The sequence below is a fragment of the Pholcus phalangioides genome, unplaced genomic scaffold, assembly GCF_987345545.1.
Source record: "Pholcus phalangioides strain wild (caught in Gottingen) unplaced genomic scaffold, Ppha-v1.0 ptg000028l_1, whole genome shotgun sequence".
NCBI lineage: Eukaryota > Metazoa > Arthropoda > Arachnida > Araneae > Pholcidae > Pholcus > Pholcus phalangioides.
Window position 1 is genome coordinate 12,366,006 of NW_028301618.1, and position 22,257 is coordinate 12,388,262.

Here is a 22,257-nt window from a genome sequence, read left to right on the forward strand (position 1 = left end):
TATCAAAATTTGTCTTAAGCTTTGTATATTCTATGACCAAGAACAACAGGCAGTTGCAGAAAATCATACTTAATTCTTTAAAATCTTGAAAGAAATAATTTTGTAAACAAATATTTTCAGAACTAGTGAAAGAAATAATTTCAGAATTAGCAATAAAAATAACTCATGAGTGATTGAAATTAATTTAAGATATTTCAAAATTAATGAAAGTAATATTTTTGGAATTGATGAAAGAAATAATTTCAAAATTATTGAATCATTTGAGTAATTTCAGAATATTTAAAATAATTAAGAAATTTTTCCAGAATTGCCGAAAGAAATTACTTCAGAACTAATAAAAATTGATAATTAATGAACGTATAATTTCAAAAAAAATGATTCGGCATCTTATTCTCAGCCAGCTCGGTCAACACCCACTAGAAAACAAGGCCTGTACACGGTAACCCAAAAGTAGTTGTGACGTAGCATAGTTAGGCCGAAGAATTAAATGGAATGGTTGCCACAGCCTACAATAAGCCATTAGTTATTCGAAAAAACGCGCCAAGTGATAAAAAGCTATTTTTCTTCAACGCATGTAGGCACGCTGTTTTCTCGCCAACAAAGCGCGTTGCTTGGCTTCTACCTTGTATCTTCCACGTTGTTATTGTCAGACATGTGCGAAAACGAAGCTCTTAAAATCGTTCTTTTTTATTCGTTTCTGTGAATTTGAACACCTAAAAAAATTTAACAATCATGCCATATAAATGTTGTGTACCTTATTGTCGGGGAAACTATGTTAAAGGTCCCAAAGTATCAGTATTTTCATTCCCGGAGAATGCCATGTTGAGGAAGCGTAGGCTTTCAGCCATTCCAAGAAAAGACTTCGTTATGACAGAGAATCACAAGGTAAGTGCATAACTAAAATTATTTTTGAATATTGGAATTACGTAATTGCCAGATTTTAGAAACAAATAATACATATTGCATATTGTAGAATTTTCTTTTTTATTCCCGAAATTTGATACAAGTAACCGAAGCTAAAAATACTGATTTGAATAATCAATTTGCTAATGAACATTTGCTAACGAAAAATTTCTGATTTAAATCAGACTAATGTTTGAAGCAATTTTGAATATGATTATTTTTTAACATGTGTGATGTAATACCAGTAAAGTGAAGATTGGTTCATATTATTTACACATTAATATTTAAACAAATGTGATGGAGAACAAATTCTCTTTTTCTTACACAGGTGTGCGAATTACATTTCAGTGAAAATGACATTAGAAGAGTCGCTCAACATTATGATCCAGCCTCTGGCAAGAAACTGGTCGTCAAGCTCTCACAACCTCGACCTTGTGAAGGAGCCGTACCATCAATATTTCCAGGATGCCCAAAGTATTTGTCATCGAACAAAAGCTGTCGAGAAGATCCTGATGCAAAAAGAACGAGGCTCGAAAATGATCATCTTCAAGAAGGCATAGCTCAAAGTGTCATTTCTGAAAATGACTATAAAAACAAATCTGTGGAAGACCTTCAAAAGCTATTGGAAAAGGTAAATGTTCCACAGGAATATGATGTTATTTTCAAAAACGATATGGCTTTGTTTGTACATCTGAGTGTATTTCCATGCCCTGCAGTTTCTTATTGTGTGACTATCGACCAAAATTCGAGTGTATCAGTGTATCATAATAACTTGGTACTCAATGATGTGAATGGCAAACAGTTTCCTCGAAAAATGGAAAATATTTTTGAAATAATTTCTCTTTTAAAAGAAGTTACGAAACTCATAGTTTGCCCGAAAGAGAGTTGTAAGTTTGATTCCATAATTAAGTTGCCAAAAAGTGTTGTTGAAAATTTAAAGGGGTTGAAAGAAGAAAATGACTATGTTGTCGATTTCTTATTAGAACAGTTGTCATTAATCAATTCATCTTGCTCAACTCAACGATGTTATTCATCTTCATTGTTAATTTTTTGTTCATTGGTTTTTTCAATATCACCACATGCTTATCGCTTCATCAGAAATAGTGGATATTTTGTATTACCCCACCCATTCACTTTGAAAAGGTTATGCTCAAAATTCCAAACTGATCCCCACCATGAGCAGTTGGCAGACACATTTTTAAAATATGTGAAGGAAAAAATAACTTACTTGGATGATAAGGATAAATATGTCAATTTAATGATTGATGAAATCATTTACCATCTCAGCAATTTCTGATCTCTACGTTGTTTTTCTGCATTTTGTTTAATATCATTCATTGGTCATTTCAGTTCTTCTGTCTTAAAATTTCATTTCCCAATTTTATTTCCTTGTTTTCTCCGGTTAAAAGTTCCATTGTTTTGTTTCAGGTTCTTTAATTTTATACCAGTCATCCGTACGTTTTGAATTGGATTTGATTTGATTGCTTTTATCTAATTTTTCAGTTTTTGTTTTGTTTCTCAATTTCGTTTGTTGTTTGCTGGATGATACTTTTCACTTCTTGCTTCAGTTTTCACATAATTTGTTTAGAATTTTTTGAAGTTGACTTTCTACTCACATTGTAGGCTAGTTCTTTCCTTGATTCGCTGACACATTTTTTTTAAAATTTCAAATACACACACAATCAGACATAAATACAAAAAACGGGGTGAACATCAAAACACAGTACAATATAAACAAAAAATAGAAAATGAACACAACACACACTTCATGACCTATAGGGATTTTGCAATCCTTCCATCAGGTCTAGATGAGGCACATACTTGTAGTTGTTACAATGCAATAGCAGTTACTATGGTGTTGTAAAGTTGGTTTTAGGATTTTTAAAATTAATTTCGAATTTCCATGAATTCTGGGATTTTTTTTCATCAATCCCTGACGTCAGCAACTTGAGACACATAACTTGAAAGGGAATTTATTCAATCACTTGGAGACCGTGAGATTTTTGCGTCCCAGTTCCCATAATTTTTAACGAGAAAGAGCAATGCCCAGCTCACCAGGCTGTCTTAGTTGCGACTATCGGTGTGACCGCATCTTCTCAAGTCCACCATTTGTGTGCACATGTTACCAATAAAAATACAATCTATCTCTGCCAACCATTGTATACACAGACTCCAATCCGAGCCCACAATACATGTGCAAAATAAATATGATAAGCAACAGATTCGCAATTAGATACCTTGTCAAGCTTCAAGCAACACTATTAATTTTGACTTCCAGATCTGTCTATTTATAAATGTATACATGAATGAGGAAATGGAATCTGTCATAAGTAGGAATGGTCTTAAATTGGGGAGACTAATCCTATTTCCTTCCTAATGTAAGTCTTAACTACTGTAATTGCTGAGTCTCTTTTTTTTAATAATTCATGTTAGCCATGATTAATTGTCTTTAATCTTGTGTCTGAAATATAATTGAATGAGGTAAACAGATTCAGGGCTCCTACTTTTTGGTAAAATGTCCTACTTTCCCTTATTTTTACTAAATCCCATCAATAAAATTCGTGTAATTGATTTTAATTGAAGAGGGAATATATATTGCCAAATACTATAAATGTTGATTACAATTAATGTTTCTGTCCAAAAATTTTATATTGTTTTAAAGTTATTTGGTGGAGGGCTGTATGTGGACCATTTGGTTTATTAAATTTTCATTTGTTTAGTTTGAGGGTTCAACAAAATGGGTAAATGAGTAGTCATTAAAAACTTCTGTCTGGATAGAAAAAATAATTTTGTATTTACTACTTCATGGTCTTGGACAATAACTAACAATCATTATTTAAAATTATGGTCCACATTTTGTGTATAAGTGAAACAATAGTTTGCATTACAAAGCAGATGGTTACATAGTCCTATTCTAGGTTTTTAGCATTCAATTGTCTTCTGTATTTCCAGGGCATGCAGAGGTATGAATAATGTTTACAATGCTTACTCAGCGAAGAGCTAGAAATGAAAGTGGTTCTTTTGTCAAAAATGATTACACTGGCATTGAAGAGCAAAATATAAACGAATCCCTTTTAAAAAAAGATGGACAATGCAGTTATAAACCACTCACATCAGACCTTGTAATTTACACATTTTGCACTGTGCTTTTGGAAGTAATCTTGAAAGAGCATCCTTCTTGAAATACTTGCATGTCTTCATAATTTGCTGTGAATTTTCGAAGAGAGTTGACAGGCTGGACTGTGGAAGATTCCAAAAAAGAATGTAATTTATATTGTGAAGAGATACAAAAAAGAATTATATTTGTGGTTACTTGTACACTGTTTTGGCCAAAAATTGTTTTTGTAACCAAGTCATTTCTGTCATTTCGCTTCGGCTCGAATCGATCTTATAGGATAGTAGAATAGTGCTATAAGTGCTTTAAGTTTAAAAAAAAAAATTTTTTTTTAGGGATTCCTTTTCTTATGCTGTGGTTATGTTGTCTTTGGGGCGAGGTACCCCCCTACTTTTTATAGTTCGACTTTTTCTTACTTTTTCAAATTTTTTGAGTGGGAGCCCTGCAGATTACTAAATTAAGTGAAGTGTACAGACACACGCTTGAACTGTAACTAAAGTTGTGTGTTGCTTGATTTTGCAAACTCTTCCTTTGGTCCCAAACAATATGTCGTCTCTTATTCATGAATTTTGATTTTACGAAATAATTGTTCAAGGTTTTAGAAATGAGACTGCATAGTGTATGTAATAATTTTTAAACTTTCGAGTAAGATGTTTTTTTTAAATTTGTGAGTTGCTTCCAAAAAAGTTAATGTGAATTGTTAGAACTTTTCAATGATCTTTGTTCTCAGTTTCTAGTGATTGACATTAAGGAGCTGGATCAAAGATGCTATGTCTAGTAAGTTCCATGTCATTGATTGCGGTGCCTAATTCTGATGCTCACGTCTATTGCTTCCAGAGGAGAAGGTGTGTTCATTACTTTTAATATTATTTTAATTTTAAAAATTCTGTTTCGGGGCGGGGACCAGAGATGTATAGTGAATGGGGAGGGAGTATTCACCTCTGTCCTTCCAGCTATTATGCACATAATAAAAGTTTTTAGTAAGCAGGTTGGAGGGAGTGTGATCGTCCCTCCTATCAGTATGTGCCTATGCTTGTGCATATTTGCATTTCATGTTCTGTACAGTTTTTCAAAATTTTCAGATGAACAAATTTTCTTTCTTCTCAGGAAGAAGAGTGTTGGACACATCACTTGGTTTTTGCTGTCTTCAAACTGCTATTTCAAACAACTCTCATTGGGACTAGATGAAAGTTGAAAACTCTCGGCTGGCTGCAGAGTATGATGTCCATGTAAATTGACTACAACGTGTGAGTTCCTCATCTGAAGTTTTCTGCAATTCCTCAAGTTGCTCATCTCCCTTGGCTACAATGTGTTCGTTGTTCATCTAAAGTTTTCTGCAATTCCTCAAGTTGCTCATCTCCCTTGGCTACAATGTGTTCGTTGTTCATCTAAAGTTTTCTGCAATTCCTCAAGTTGTTCATCTCCCTTGGCTACAATGTGTTCGTTGTTCATCTAAAGTTTTCTGCAATTCCTCAAGTTGCTCATCTCCCTTGGCTACAATGTGTTCGTTGCTGATCTCAGCTGCAGTGTGTGTCACTCTATGATTTGTTTTCTAGTTTATGTTTTTGTGAAGTTATGAGACTGCATGAAGTGAATACTCTTTGATTGAAGTATATTTGTACCAAATACCCAAGCTGTGAAGGCAGGTAAGTTTTATTTAACACTTTGTTGGTTAAAAACTTATTTTGTTTCCAAATAATATTTTTTATTTGCTTTAAATTTATAATTTTTGATGTGAATACAAGTTGTAAATCAGCTGTCTGGCGAGATTTGCTGCATGTGAGTTTGGTATGCTTCATGAACATAAGATATATTGATTAACAATATTGTACATTGATTATTTTTCTTTTGGAGCTTTTTCTACGCAATTTCCAAAATTGGAGTTCTCAAACTACATGATAAATATATGACATGAATGTCACTCTCCACTTGTTAATACAAGGTATACAGAAGACTGGATGTTGTGAAGATATTTATTATTTGAGATGTTAATTTTTTTTTTTCCGTTCGGCACATATACGCTCTAGCGAAGGAAAATCTCTTACCTCCTCTGTAGCTCAGTGGTCAGAGCACTCCTCCGGCAATCGATGGACCCGGGTTCGACCCCTTAAAAAAAAAAAAAATTAGCATCTCAAATAATAAATATCTTCACAACATCCAGTTTGATAAATATATGTTTCATTACTTTTTCAGCTCCAGTAATAACATGATGCACTAGTTGGATATAATAACCTTTAACAAAAGATAATCATAAAGTGATAATTCATAACTATGTATTCAATCTTTTTAAAAAAAAATTATTACAAAATTTTTTAAAAATCGCAGTGCATTTTTTTATAGTTGACTACTTGACCATGAGTGTTTGCAGCTATTCAGAATTTTCTTTGATTTGCTATTTGTTCCATGCAATTGTCAAGGGTCCATGATTTGGAATTTGTCTTGCTTTTTTTTTTTTCATGAGTTTCTGTCTGGTAATGCTTTGAGTTTTTTTTATATAGTTCTTGGTGCTTTTCACAGGATTAGTGTCACTTTGTTTCGTCATTTTTTTTAATGATGAAAATTGTGGTTTTTGGCTTATTTTGTCTTATCTATCATTTGTTGGTTTTTTGAGGTTCTTAGTATTTCTGAGGCTAGAAAAAAATTCTGAATGGCTTTCAAACAATTATGACAAAAAAATAAAAAACACAAACCATATCATATAATAAATTTTGCGTTTTCTGAACTTGTAATACAGAGTGTGAATACATTTGAAAGCTATATTTTTATTTAAAAAATTAAATTGCGTTAGTAATAGAACTATAAGCCTAGTTATGAAATTATAAAAGAAAAGTTGTAAGATAAAATTTAAAATTGTAACGTTTTTATTGTTTGGAATATTATGTGCAATAGAAAGGAATCATTTATATTGCTATATTTCATACGAGTATTTTGCTAGCCTTGAATTATTTGTGTATTAATAAACTGACACAGCAGGCATATGTTCAATCACACTGGAGTGATTATAAAGAGCATAGCATGTTGCAATACAGAAAGGTAACGAGTAATAAAGTTCCACAAATACATATATTACAGAAAACATGTATATACATGCAGGGGGGGGGGGAAGACGAGAACTTCCGTACCTGAGCAAGGTAAAAAGAGGAGAATTTTATGATGTGTTAGTTCGGTATTTTGGATTCAAAGGGTTTTCTGAATTTATTATGTTTAGAATTATGTAAGATCCAGGATTGAAATTATATGCACAAATTTTCACTTTTTTCCTCCATGATTCTTATTTAGATTTTTGATACCGTTATTATATGTTTACAATTTTTAATTAATAATTTGTTAAATTATACATTCCTAATAAAATATATAAAAAATTTGTTAAACAAGCATGATGCCTAATGAGTATTTTTTCCAATCATTTTATTTTCTGTGTATTTGATACATTTGTTTGTGTATTTGGTTATGTAACGGTTTGTTAACATTCGACTTTTCATGCTGAGTTTCATCTTGCTGCTGCAGGAGTGAGACAATACACAATAGGAAGAAAAGCCATCCAATGTAAACACATACGTTTCTTAGCGAGATGTATCAATACCTAATATATATAGCAATCATTTAATTTACTTAGCGTTCATTAATTTTTTTTTTAAATTGCTTTACATTCAAAAGAGTCGTACGGTCTCGATACATCACGCTGGCGGTGAACTCTCCTAATTAATTTTTATCGGAAGGTTCCGACCAAAGGATAGGTTGAAAGCCCTTATTTACCGTATGCTCCCGACCCGGGGTACGCGAACCACAGACCCCGTGCTTCTGCCTTATTAAAACCAGTTGAAGGCTGAAAACACGGCGTCCGTGGTTCGCGTGCCCCGGGCCGCGCACCCTGAAACTTTTTTTTAGCCTTTTTTTTAGCCTTTTTTTTAGCCTTTTTTTTAGCCTTTTTTTTAGCCTTTTTTTTAGCCTTTTTTTTAGCCTTTTTTTTAGCCTTTTTTTTAGCCTTTTTTTTAGCCTTTTTTTTAGCCTTTTTTTTAGCCTTTTTTTTAGCCTTTTTTTTAGCCTTTTTTTTAGCCTTTTTTTTAGCCTTTTTTTTAGCCTTTTTTTTAGCCTTTTTTTTAGCCTTTTTTTTAGCCTTTTTTTTAGCCTTTTTTTTAGCCTTTTTTTTAGCCTTTTTTTTAGCCTTTGCGCCAATGATTTTTATGCATTTTCCCGTAATTTCTTATCTTCCTACTGCGTGACTTTTTATCGATTATTTCTTCTCCCTCATCGATATCTCTAATTTTCCTCAGTTTCAACAACGTCATTAATCGATAAACTTCTACGTTATCTAAATTCTTAACCTTTGCACCTACTACTTTTACCATCAATTCATATCCGTTACTTCTACGGGCTCATCGATAGCTCTAACAACGTCAATCAATTATTTCCTACGTTATATCGATTTCCTTCCGCATTATATCGATTAATCGGTGGTTTCCCACATTCCTTTTCTCCACGAACAATTTAATCTGCCCACATGTAAATCGCACAGCGCCATCTATTCATAATACCAGCATCTTACATATAATGGCTTACTCGAACCATTCTCTCGCTATCTGCGCCCTCTGGTCTTGGTCTCGGAAAACGGACAGAAACCACCACAAACCGGATGATGGGCGGTAATGATCGCATTTTATTTTTCCCATCGTCTAATGGCGTCTCCAAGCCATTCCCCTTGCTACCAGCGCCCTCTGCCGGGACTTTGAGCTGCCCCGTTAGCGTTCTCAGCGCCACCTACCGGCGGGATCGCGAACTACACGCGATGCATCGGTCGGAATCGATTTATCATCGATTAAACGGCGTCCTGAAGCCGTTTTCTCGATATCGTCGTCCTCCACCGGGACTTTGAGCTGTCCGAGACAACTGTCGTGGCCACGGTAGATCGGGCTATCGCGCATGCGCTGTCTGAGACGAAGAATTCGTGGAAAATACCAAAAATTTAGCGGAAAATTCAAATATTTTCCAGGAAATTTTTGGAATCGGGTCTCCGGAAGGTATAAATAGGAGCGTCTCGGACCGGCATTCGGGTTTGTAAGCACCTCCTGATGATAGGAGGCTTAACCCAGGCTGAGGGGAGCTGCTCTCGCCAACCCTATAAAGACTGGGTCTTAGTTGCTCCGCGCACAAATGGCGGATCATATGGAGCAACTGACCTTGGTCTCCAACAAAAAAAAAAACCCTATAAAGACCGGACCTTAGTTCCTCTGGCCAATGGCGAACCCGTCTTGGTCTCCAGCGTGAGAAAACGGACAGAAACCACCACAAACCGGATGATGGGCGGTAATGATCGCATTTTATTTTTCCCATCGTCTAATGGCGTCTCCAAGCCATTCCCCTTGCTACCAGCGCCCTCTGCCGGGACTTTGAGCTGCCCCGTTAGCGTTCTCAGCGCCACCTACCGGCGGGATCGCGAACTACACGCGATGCATCGGTCGGAATCGATTTATCATCGATTAAACGGCGTCCTGAAGCCGTTTTCTCGATATCGTCGTCCTCCACCGGGACTTTGAGCTGTCCGAGACAACTGTCGTGGCCACGGTAGATCGGGCTATCGCGCATGCGCTGTCTGAGACGAAGAATTCGTGGAAAATACCAAAAATTTAGCGGAAAATTCAAATATTTTCCAGGAAATTTTTGGAATCGGGTCTCCGGAAGGTATAAATAGGAGCGTCTCGGACCGGCATTCGGGTTTGTAAGCACCTCCTGATGATAGGAGGCTTAACCCAGGCTGAGGGGAGCTGCTCTCGCCAACCCTATAAAGACTGGGTCTTAGTTGCTCCGCGCACAAATGGCGGATCATATGGAGCAACTGACCTTGGTCTCCAACAAAAAAAAAAACCCTATAAAGACCGGACCTTAGTTCCTCTGGCCAATGGCGAACCCGTCTTGGTCTCCAGCGTGAGAAAACGGACAGAAACCACCACAAACCGGATGATGGGCGGTAATGATCGCATTTTATTTTTCCCATCGTCTAATGGCGTCTCCAAGCCATTCCCCTTGCTACCAGCGCCCTCTGCCGGGACTTTGAGCTGCCCCGTTAGCGTTCTCAGCGCCACCTACCGGCGGGATCGCGAACTACACGCGATGCATCGGTCGGAATCGATTTATCATCGATTAAACGGCGTCCTGAAGCCGTTTTCTCGATATCGTCGTCCTCCACCGGGACTTTGAGCTGTCCGAGACAACTGTCGTGGCCACGGTAGATCGGGCTATCGCGCATGCGCTGTCTGAGACGAAGAATTCGTGGAAAATACCAAAAATTTAGCGGAAAATTCAAATATTTTCCAGGAAATTTTTGGAATCGGGTCTCCGGAAGGTATAAATAGGAGCGTCTCGGACCGGCATTCGGGTTTGTAAGCACCTCCTGATGATAGGAGGCTTAACCCAGGCTGAGGGGAGCTGCTCTCGCCAACCCTATAAAGACTGGGTCTTAGTTGCTCCGCGCACAAATGGCGGATCATATGGAGCAACTGACCTTGGTCTCCAACAAAAAAAAAAACCCTATAAAGACCGGACCTTAGTTCCTCTGGCCAATGGCGAACCCGTCTTGGTCTCCAGCGTGAGAAAACGGACAGAAACCACCACAAACCGGATGATGGGCGGTAATGATCGCATTTTATTTTTCCCATCGTCTAATGGCGTCTCCAAGCCATTCCCCTTGCTACCAGCGCCCTCTGCCGGGACTTTGAGCTGCCCCGTTAGCGTTCTCAGCGCCACCTACCGGCGGGATCGCGAACTACACGCGATGCATCGGTCGGAATCGATTTATCATCGATTAAACGGCGTCCTGAAGCCGTTTTCTCGATATCGTCGTCCTCCACCGGGACTTTGAGCTGTCCGAGACAACTGTCGTGGCCACGGTAGATCGGGCTATCGCGCATGCGCTGTCTGAGACGAAGAATTCGTGGAAAATACCAAAAATTTAGCGGAAAATTCAAATATTTTCCAGGAAATTTTTGGAATCGGGTCTCCGGAAGGTATAAATAGGAGCGTCTCGGACCGGCATTCGGGTTTGTAAGCACCTCCTGATGATAGGAGGCTTAACCCAGGCTGAGGGGAGCTGCTCTCGCCAACCCTATAAAGACTGGGTCTTAGTTGCTCCGCGCACAAATGGCGGATCATATGGAGCAACTGACCTTGGTCTCCAACAAAAAAAAAAACCCTATAAAGACCGGACCTTAGTTCCTCTGGCCAATGGCGAACCCGTCTTGGTCTCCAGCGTGAGAAAACGGACAGAAACCACCACAAACCGGATGATGGGCGGTAATGATCGCATTTTATTTTTCCCATCGTCTAATGGCGTCTCCAAGCCATTCCCCTTGCTACCAGCGCCCTCTGCCGGGACTTTGAGCTGCCCCGTTAGCGTTCTCAGCGCCACCTACCGGCGGGATCGCGAACTACACGCGATGCATCGGTCGGAATCGATTTATCATCGATTAAACGGCGTCCTGAAGCCGTTTTCTCGATATCGTCGTCCTCCACCGGGACTTTGAGCTGTCCGAGACAACTGTCGTGGCCACGGTAGATCGGGCTATCGCGCATGCGCTGTCTGAGACGAAGAATTCGTGGAAAATACCAAAAATTTAGCGGAAAATTCAAATATTTTCCAGGAAATTTTTGGAATCGGGTCTCCGGAAGGTATAAATAGGAGCGTCTCGGACCGGCATTCGGGTTTGTAAGCACCTCCTGATGATAGGAGGCTTAACCCAGGCTGAGGGGAGCTGCTCTCGCCAACCCTATAAAGACTGGGTCTTAGTTGCTCCGCGCACAAATGGCGGATCATATGGAGCAACTGACCTTGGTCTCCAACAAAAAAAAAAACCCTATAAAGACCGGACCTTAGTTCCTCTGGCCAATGGCGAACCCGTCTTGGTCTCCAGCGTGAGAAAACGGACAGAAACCACCACAAACCGGATGATGGGCGGTAATGATCGCATTTTATTTTTCCCATCGTCTAATGGCGTCTCCAAGCCATTCCCCTTGCTACCAGCGCCCTCTGCCGGGACTTTGAGCTGCCCCGTTAGCGTTCTCAGCGCCACCTACCGGCGGGATCGCGAACTACACGCGATGCATCGGTCGGAATCGATTTATCATCGATTAAACGGCGTCCTGAAGCCGTTTTCTCGATATCGTCGTCCTCCACCGGGACTTTGAGCTGTCCGAGACAACTGTCGTGGCCACGGTAGATCGGGCTATCGCGCATGCGCTGTCTGAGACGAAGAATTCGTGGAAAATACCAAAAATTTAGCGGAAAATTCAAATATTTTCCAGGAAATTTTTGGAATCGGGTCTCCGGAAGGTATAAATAGGAGCGTCTCGGACCGGCATTCGGGTTTGTAAGCACCTCCTGATGATAGGAGGCTTAACCCAGGCTGAGGGGAGCTGCTCTCGCCAACCCTATAAAGACTGGGTCTTAGTTGCTCCGCGCACAAATGGCGGATCATATGGAGCAACTGACCTTGGTCTCCAACAAAAAAAAAAACCCTATAAAGACCGGACCTTAGTTCCTCTGGCCAATGGCGAACCCGTCTTGGTCTCCAGCGTGAGAAAACGGACAGAAACCACCACAAACCGGATGATGGGCGGTAATGATCGCATTTTATTTTTCCCATCGTCTAATGGCGTCTCCAAGCCATTCCCCTTGCTACCAGCGCCCTCTGCCGGGACTTTGAGCTGCCCCGTTAGCGTTCTCAGCGCCACCTACCGGCGGGATCGCGAACTACACGCGATGCATCGGTCGGAATCGATTTATCATCGATTAAACGGCGTCCTGAAGCCGTTTTCTCGATATCGTCGTCCTCCACCGGGACTTTGAGCTGTCCGAGACAACTGTCGTGGCCACGGTAGATCGGGCTATCGCGCATGCGCTGTCTGAGACGAAGAATTCGTGGAAAATACCAAAAATTTAGCGGAAAATTCAAATATTTTCCAGGAAATTTTTGGAATCGGGTCTCCGGAAGGTATAAATAGGAGCGTCTCGGACCGGCATTCGGGTTTGTAAGCACCTCCTGATGATAGGAGGCTTAACCCAGGCTGAGGGGAGCTGCTCTCGCCAACCCTATAAAGACTGGGTCTTAGTTGCTCCGCGCACAAATGGCGGATCATATGGAGCAACTGACCTTGGTCTCCAACAAAAAAAAAAACCCTATAAAGACCGGACCTTAGTTCCTCTGGCCAATGGCGAACCCGTCTTGGTCTCCAGCGTGAGAAAACGGACAGAAACCACCACAAACCGGATGATGGGCGGTAATGATCGCATTTTATTTTTCCCATCGTCTAATGGCGTCTCCAAGCCATTCCCCTTGCTACCAGCGCCCTCTGCCGGGACTTTGAGCTGCCCCGTTAGCGTTCTCAGCGCCACCTACCGGCGGGATCGCGAACTACACGCGATGCATCGGTCGGAATCGATTTATCATCGATTAAACGGCGTCCTGAAGCCGTTTTCTCGATATCGTCGTCCTCCACCGGGACTTTGAGCTGTCCGAGACAACTGTCGTGGCCACGGTAGATCGGGCTATCGCGCATGCGCTGTCTGAGACGAAGAATTCGTGGAAAATACCAAAAATTTAGCGGAAAATTCAAATATTTTCCAGGAAATTTTTGGAATCGGGTCTCCGGAAGGTATAAATAGGAGCGTCTCGGACCGGCATTCGGGTTTGTAAGCACCTCCTGATGATAGGAGGCTTAACCCAGGCTGAGGGGAGCTGCTCTCGCCAACCCTATAAAGACTGGGTCTTAGTTGCTCCGCGCACAAATGGCGGATCATATGGAGCAACTGACCTTGGTCTCCAACAAAAAAAAAAACCCTATAAAGACCGGACCTTAGTTCCTCTGGCCAATGGCGAACCCGTCTTGGTCTCCAGCGTGAGAAAACGGACAGAAACCACCACAAACCGGATGATGGGCGGTAATGATCGCATTTTATTTTTCCCATCGTCTAATGGCGTCTCCAAGCCATTCCCCTTGCTACCAGCGCCCTCTGCCGGGACTTTGAGCTGCCCCGTTAGCGTTCTCAGCGCCACCTACCGGCGGGATCGCGAACTACACGCGATGCATCGGTCGGAATCGATTTATCATCGATTAAACGGCGTCCTGAAGCCGTTTTCTCGATATCGTCGTCCTCCACCGGGACTTTGAGCTGTCCGAGACAACTGTCGTGGCCACGGTAGATCGGGCTATCGCGCATGCGCTGTCTGAGACGAAGAATTCGTGGAAAATACCAAAAATTTAGCGGAAAATTCAAATATTTTCCAGGAAATTTTTGGAATCGGGTCTCCGGAAGGTATAAATAGGAGCGTCTCGGACCGGCATTCGGGTTTGTAAGCACCTCCTGATGATAGGAGGCTTAACCCAGGCTGAGGGGAGCTGCTCTCGCCAACCCTATAAAGACTGGGTCTTAGTTGCTCCGCGCACAAATGGCGGATCATATGGAGCAACTGACCTTGGTCTCCAACAAAAAAAAAAACCCTATAAAGACCGGACCTTAGTTCCTCTGGCCAATGGCGAACCCGTCTTGGTCTCCAGCGTGAGAAAACGGACAGAAACCACCACAAACCGGATGATGGGCGGTAATGATCGCATTTTATTTTTCCCATCGTCTAATGGCGTCTCCAAGCCATTCCCCTTGCTACCAGCGCCCTCTGCCGGGACTTTGAGCTGCCCCGTTAGCGTTCTCAGCGCCACCTACCGGCGGGATCGCGAACTACACGCGATGCATCGGTCGGAATCGATTTATCATCGATTAAACGGCGTCCTGAAGCCGTTTTCTCGATATCGTCGTCCTCCACCGGGACTTTGAGCTGTCCGAGACAACTGTCGTGGCCACGGTAGATCGGGCTATCGCGCATGCGCTGTCTGAGACGAAGAATTCGTGGAAAATACCAAAAATTTAGCGGAAAATTCAAATATTTTCCAGGAAATTTTTGGAATCGGGTCTCCGGAAGGTATAAATAGGAGCGTCTCGGACCGGCATTCGGGTTTGTAAGCACCTCCTGATGATAGGAGGCTTAACCCAGGCTGAGGGGAGCTGCTCTCGCCAACCCTATAAAGACTGGGTCTTAGTTGCTCCGCGCACAAATGGCGGATCATATGGAGCAACTGACCTTGGTCTCCAACAAAAAAAAAAACCCTATAAAGACCGGACCTTAGTTCCTCTGGCCAATGGCGAACCCGTCTTGGTCTCCAGCGTGAGAAAACGGACAGAAACCACCACAAACCGGATGATGGGCGGTAATGATCGCATTTTATTTTTCCCATCGTCTAATGGCGTCTCCAAGCCATTCCCCTTGCTACCAGCGCCCTCTGCCGGGACTTTGAGCTGCCCCGTTAGCGTTCTCAGCGCCACCTACCGGCGGGATCGCGAACTACACGCGATGCATCGGTCGGAATCGATTTATCATCGATTAAACGGCGTCCTGAAGCCGTTTTCTCGATATCGTCGTCCTCCACCGGGACTTTGAGCTGTCCGAGACAACTGTCGTGGCCACGGTAGATCGGGCTATCGCGCATGCGCTGTCTGAGACGAAGAATTCGTGGAAAATACCAAAAATTTAGCGGAAAATTCAAATATTTTCCAGGAAATTTTTGGAATCGGGTCTCCGGAAGGTATAAATAGGAGCGTCTCGGACCGGCATTCGGGTTTGTAAGCACCTCCTGATGATAGGAGGCTTAACCCAGGCTGAGGGGAGCTGCTCTCGCCAACCCTATAAAGACTGGGTCTTAGTTGCTCCGCGCACAAATGGCGGATCATATGGAGCAACTGACCTTGGTCTCCAACAAAAAAAAAAACCCTATAAAGACCGGACCTTAGTTCCTCTGGCCAATGGCGAACCCGTCTTGGTCTCCAGCGTGAGAAAACGGACAGAAACCACCACAAACCGGATGATGGGCGGTAATGATCGCATTTTATTTTTCCCATCGTCTAATGGCGTCTCCAAGCCATTCCCCTTGCTACCAGCGCCCTCTGCCGGGACTTTGAGCTGCCCCGTTAGCGTTCTCAGCGCCACCTACCGGCGGGATCGCGAACTACACGCGATGCATCGGTCGGAATCGATTTATCATCGATTAAACGGCGTCCTGAAGCCGTTTTCTCGATATCGTCGTCCTCCACCGGGACTTTGAGCTGTCCGAGACAACTGTCGTGGCCACGGTAGATCGGGCTATCGCGCATGCGCTGTCTGAGACGAAGAATTCGTGGAAAATACCAAAAATTTAGCGGAAAATTCAAATATTTTCCAGGAAATTTTTGGAATCGGGTCTCCGGAAGGTATAAATAGGAGCGTCTCGGACCGGCATTCGGGTTTGTAAGCACCTCCTGATGATAGGAGGCTTAACCCAGGCTGAGGGGAGCTGCTCTCGCCAACCCTATAAAGACTGGGTCTTAGTTGCTCCGCGCACAAATGGCGGATCATATGGAGCAACTGACCTTGGTCTCCAACAAAAAAAAAAACCCTATAAAGACCGGACCTTAGTTCCTCTGGCCAATGGCGAACCCGTCTTGGTCTCCAGCGTGAGAAAACGGACAGAAACCACCACAAACCGGATGATGGGCGGTAATGATCGCATTTTATTTTTCCCATCGTCTAATGGCGTCTCCAAGCCATTCCCCTTGCTACCAGCGCCCTCTGCCGGGACTTTGAGCTGCCCCGTTAGCGTTCTCAGCGCCACCTACCGGCGGGATCGCGAACTACACGCGATGCATCGGTCGGAATCGATTTATCATCGATTAAACGGCGTCCTGAAGCCGTTTTCTCGATATCGTCGTCCTCCACCGGGACTTTGAGCTGTCCGAGACAACTGTCGTGGCCACGGTAGATCGGGCTATCGCGCATGCGCTGTCTGAGACGAAGAATTCGTGGAAAATACCAAAAATTTAGCGGAAAATTCAAATATTTTCCAGGAAATTTTTGGAATCGGGTCTCCGGAAGGTATAAATAGGAGCGTCTCGGACCGGCATTCGGGTTTGTAAGCACCTCCTGATGATAGGAGGCTTAACCCAGGCTGAGGGGAGCTGCTCTCGCCAACCCTATAAAGACTGGGTCTTAGTTGCTCCGCGCACAAATGGCGGATCATATGGAGCAACTGACCTTGGTCTCCAACAAAAAAAAAAACCCTATAAAGACCGGACCTTAGTTCCTCTGGCCAATGGCGAACCCGTCTTGGTCTCCAGCGTGAGAAAACGGACAGAAACCACCACAAACCGGATGATGGGCGGTAATGATCGCATTTTATTTTTCCCATCGTCTAATGGCGTCTCCAAGCCATTCCCCTTGCTACCAGCGCCCTCTGCCGGGACTTTGAGCTGCCCCGTTAGCGTTCTCAGCGCCACCTACCGGCGGGATCGCGAACTACACGCGATGCATCGGTCGGAATCGATTTATCATCGATTAAACGGCGTCCTGAAGCCGTTTTCTCGATATCGTCGTCCTCCACCGGGACTTTGAGCTGTCCGAGACAACTGTCGTGGCCACGGTAGATCGGGCTATCGCGCATGCGCTGTCTGAGACGAAGAATTCGTGGAAAATACCAAAAATTTAGCGGAAAATTCAAATATTTTCCAGGAAATTTTTGGAATCGGGTCTCCGGAAGGTATAAATAGGAGCGTCTCGGACCGGCATTCGGGTTTGTAAGCACCTCCTGATGATAGGAGGCTTAACCCAGGCTGAGGGGAGCTGCTCTCGCCAACCCTATAAAGACTGGGTCTTAGTTGCTCCGCGCACAAATGGCGGATCATATGGAGCAACTGACCTTGGTCTCCAACAAAAAAAAAAACCCTATAAAGACCGGACCTTAGTTCCTCTGGCCAATGGCGAACCCGTCTTGGTCTCCAGCGTGAGAAAACGGACAGAAACCACCACAAACCGGATGATGGGCGGTAATGATCGCATTTTATTTTTCCCATCGTCTAATGGCGTCTCCAAGCCATTCCCCTTGCTACCAGCGCCCTCTGCCGGGACTTTGAGCTGCCCCGTTAGCGTTCTCAGCGCCACCTACCGGCGGGATCGCGAACTACACGCGATGCATCGGTCGGAATCGATTTATCATCGATTAAACGGCGTCCTGAAGCCGTTTTCTCGATATCGTCGTCCTCCACCGGGACTTTGAGCTGTCCGAGACAACTGTCGTGGCCACGGTAGATCGGGCTATCGCGCATGCGCTGTCTGAGACGAAGAATTCGTGGAAAATACCAAAAATTTAGCGGAAAATTCAAATATTTTCCAGGAAATTTTTGGAATCGGGTCTCCGGAAGGTATAAATAGGAGCGTCTCGGACCGGCATTCGGGTTTGTAAGCACCTCCTGATGATAGGAGGCTTAACCCAGGCTGAGGGGAGCTGCTCTCGCCAACCCTATAAAGACTGGGTCTTAGTTGCTCCGCGCACAAATGGCGGATCATATGGAGCAACTGACCTTGGTCTCCAACAAAAAAAAAAACCCTATAAAGACCGGACCTTAGTTCCTCTGGCCAATGGCGAACCCGTCTTGGTCTCCAGCGTGAGAAAACGGACAGAAACCACCACAAACCGGATGATGGGCGGTAATGATCGCATTTTATTTTTCCCATCGTCTAATGGCGTCTCCAAGCCATTCCCCTTGCTACCAGCGCCCTCTGCCGGGACTTTGAGCTGCCCCGTTAGCGTTCTCAGCGCCACCTACCGGCGGGATCGCGAACTACACGCGATGCATCGGTCGGAATCGATTTATCATCGATTAAACGGCGTCCTGAAGCCGTTTTCTCGATATCGTCGTCCTCCACCGGGACTTTGAGCTGTCCGAGACAACTGTCGTGGCCACGGTAGATCGGGCTATCGCGCATGCGCTGTCTGAGACGAAGAATTCGTGGAAAATACCAAAAATTTAGCGGAAAATTCAAATATTTTCCAGGAAATTTTTGGAATCGGGTCTCCGGAAGGTATAAATAGGAGCGTCTCGGACCGGCATTCGGGTTTGTAAGCACCTCCTGATGATAGGAGGCTTAACCCAGGCTGAGGGGAGCTGCTCTCGCCAACCCTATAAAGACTGGGTCTTAGTTGCTCCGCGCACAAATGGCGGATCATATGGAGCAACTGACCTTGGTCTCCAACAAAAAAAAAAACCCTATAAAGACCGGACCTTAGTTCCTCTGGCCAATGGCGAACCCGTCTTGGTCTCCAGCGTGAGAAAACGGACAGAAACCACCACAAACCGGATGATGGGCGGTAATGATCGCATTTTATTTTTCCCATCGTCTAATGGCGTCTCCAAGCCATTCCCCTTGCTACCAGCGCCCTCTGCCGGGACTTTGAGCTGCCCCGTTAGCGTTCTCAGCGCCACCTACCGGCGGGATCGCGAACTACACGCGATGCATCGGTCGGAATCGATTTATCATCGATTAAACGGCGTCCTGAAGCCGTTTTCTCGATATCGTCGTCCTCCACCGGGACTTTGAGCTGTCCGAGACAACTGTCGTGGCCACGGTAGATCGGGCTATCGCGCATGCGCTGTCTGAGACGAAGAATTCGTGGAAAATACCAAAAATTTAGCGGAAAATTCAAATATTTTCCAGGAAATTTTTGGAATCGGGTCTCCGGAAGGTATAAATAGGAGCGTCTCGGACCGGCATTCGGGTTTGTAAGCACCTCCTGATGATAGGAGGCTTAACCCAGGCTGAGGGGAGCTGCTCTCGCCAACCCTATAAAGACTGGGTCTTAGTTGCTCCGCGCACAAATGGCGGATCATATGGAGCAACTGACCTTGGTCTCCAACAAAAAAAAAAACCCTATAAAGACCGGACCTTAGTTCCTCTGGCCAATGGCGAACCCGTCTTGGTCTCCAGCGTGAGAAAACGGACAGAAACCACCACAAACCGGATGATGGGCGGTAATGATCGCATTTTATTTTTCCCATCGTCTAATGGCGTCTCCAAGCCATTCCCCTTGCTACCAGCGCCCTCTGCCGGGACTTTGAGCTGCCCCGTTAGCGTTCTCAGCGCCACCTACCGGCGGGATCGCGAACTACACGCGATGCATCGGTCGGAATCGATTTATCATCGATTAAACGGCGTCCTGAAGCCGTTTTCTCGATATCGTCGTCCTCCACCGGGACTTTGAGCTGTCCGAGACAACTGTCGTGGCCACGGTAGATCGGGCTATCGCGCATGCGCTGTCTGAGACGAAGAATTCGTGGAAAATACCAAAAATTTAGCGGAAAATTCAAATATTTTCCAGGAAATTTTTGGAATCGGGTCTCCGGAAGGTATAAATAGGAGCGTCTCGGACCGGCATTCGGGTTTGTAAGCACCTCCTGATGATAGGAGGCTTAACCCAGGCTGAGGGGAGCTGCTCTCGCCAACCCTATAAAGACTGGGTCTTAGTTGCTCCGACAGACCAGTCACGACCCAGGCTCTGTCCCTCCCGGGATATAAGCCTTTTACCCTTGCGGGTTGGGTCGCGCTGGGAAAGAGTCAGGGGCACCGGGCCGAGACGCCCTCCAGAGAAAATCCGAAAGGCGTCCCCCCCCGGCGCCCCCGACCCTCTATCTAATACCCTTGCTGCAAGCGCAAGGCTTGGTCTTCAGGGTGTTCTTCTACCTGCGACAGCATCTCCCACCCAGGCAGCCCCCCACCCCCGGGAGGAGCCCACAGACCCAAGCAGCGGCCCGGAGCGCCCCCACCCAAGCTCCCCAGACCCGACCCCAAGAATCCCCCAGACTGTTTATTTGTTTCAAAGAGAAAAAAAAGAAAATTTATACAATTATATACATTAGTTTCTTTTCCACAACCGCATTCACGACATTTGGCACCTTGGGCGCGGTTGTTGTGAAAGTGGGTTCCGGCCATATCTTGAGGGGATTTTTTCCCCCATCCCCGATGACTCTTCTAGTCCTCAGGGTCTGAGGACTCCTCTGTTGATAATGCTCTGCAGTGTCTCCTCCGTTTTGATCGTGGCGGCGCTCCCTTTGGAATAAACATGTCCTCATCTTTCATGATGAGGGCCATTAGTTTTCCAATCCTCTCTCTACGGTCATTTCTTTTCAACAGCTCTTTTCTCCACAGCGCCAGGTTTTCTTCAGATGGTGTCCCGAAATGCAGGTGTTTGGTCAGTGGACATTCCGTGGCATAATGCTGTGGGTTGCCCACTTGACCACATCTGCACTCGTCTGTCCTCCTCAGATGGAACCTCTTGAGGTACGACGGGAATGGTCCGTGCTCCGTGAAGAAGAGGACCATCCCCCTTGTCCACTTCTGATCTTGGAGTTGTACTCTCGGCAGAATCTGATGTACCTTCCTTCCAGTCTTGATGTCCTTGTCCCATTGGCGTTGCCACTGCTTCACCAGGTCTTTTTTGGCTTTGATCTTCACCCATGATCTCGGGAAAGGAATTCTTTGATCGATCTTCGTCTTCTTTACCGTAGTTTTTGCGAGGGCGTCCGCTTCCTCGTTCCCCCATGTCCCCTGATGAGCCTTGACCCATGATATGGAGATGCTAGGATTTTTGAGGAGGACGCTTCTTATGACTCTTGAGGCTCCTGTTTTTGAGAGCGGGTTGGCTACTGAGTGTAATGACGAGAGAGAATCTGTATAGATCTTGATGGGAAGACCTATTTGCTCCGCTCTCTTTGTAGCTTCCATCAGGGCTTGTGTTTCCGCCTGAAACACCGATGTCTCTCTATTCAGCTTCTTTGCCCATCTTTCGATGATTTTTCCGCCCTCTGTTATAACATATGCTGCCGCTGTTCCCTCCGTCATCTTGGAACCATCCGTGAATATTGTTGTGGGTGTTGTTTTTTGATCTTCAGATAGACATATTTGTCCATCCTTCACCTCTGTTGCAGGGTGTGTGGTCCACCCAATTTCCCTCTTAGTTGCTCCGCGCACAAATGGCGGATCATATGGAGCAACTGACCTTGGTCTCCAACAAAAAAAAAAACCCTATAAAGACCGGACCTTAGTTCCTCTGGCCAATGGCGAACCCGTCTTGGTCTCCAGCGTGAGAAAACGGACAGAAACCACCACAAACCGGATGATGGGCGGTAATGATCGCATTTTATTTTTCCCATCGTCTAATGGCGTCTCCAAGCCATTCCCCTTGCTACCAGCGCCCTCTGCCGGGACTTTGAGCTGCCCCGTTAGCGTTCTCAGCGCCACCTACCGGCGGGATCGCGAACTACACGCGATGCATCGGTCGGAATCGATTTATCATCGATTAAACGGCGTCCTGAAGCCGTTTTCTCGATATCG

General features: G+C 44.4%; 2 protein-coding genes across 2 annotated transcripts; one reads left to right on the plus strand and one right to left on the minus strand.

Moving 5' to 3' along the window:
- Nucleotides 1–217: 217 nt before the first annotated feature.
- LOC149067983 (uncharacterized) lies at nt 218–7,363 on the plus strand. Its single transcript, XM_089251995.1, has 4 exons — nt 218–885; nt 1,232–1,534; nt 4,749–4,863; nt 5,126–7,363. The coding sequence occupies exons 1-3, from the start codon at nt 733–735 to the stop codon at nt 4,794–4,796; spliced, it is 504 nt and encodes a 167-aa protein (XP_089108121.1). The 5' UTR covers nt 218–732; the 3' UTR covers nt 4,797–4,863; nt 5,126–7,363.
- A 13,532-nt stretch (nt 7,364–20,895) lies between these two features.
- On the minus strand, nt 20,896–21,765 carry LOC149067984 (uncharacterized). The gene has a single exon (XM_089252140.1). The coding sequence runs from the start codon at nt 21,763–21,765 to the stop codon at nt 20,896–20,898; it is 870 nt and encodes a 289-aa protein (XP_089108266.1).
- Nucleotides 21,766–22,257: the final 492 nt, after the last annotated feature.

Coding starts and splice junctions, on each gene's coding strand:
- LOC149067984 (XM_089252140.1), bottom strand. CDS start 21,765: ATGACGGAGGGAACAGCGGCAGCATATGTTATAACAGAGGGCGGAAAA.
- LOC149067983 (XM_089251995.1), top strand. CDS start 733: ATGCCATATAAATGTTGTGTACCTTATTGTCGGGGAAACTATGTTAAA. Junction 886..1,231: donor TTATGACAGAGAATCACAAG/GTAAGTGCATAA, acceptor TTTCTTACACAG/GTGTGCGAATTACATTTCAG. Junction 1,535..4,748: donor TTCAAAAGCTATTGGAAAAG/GTAAATGTTCCA, acceptor CTTTGTTCTCAG/TTTCTAGTGATTGACATTAA.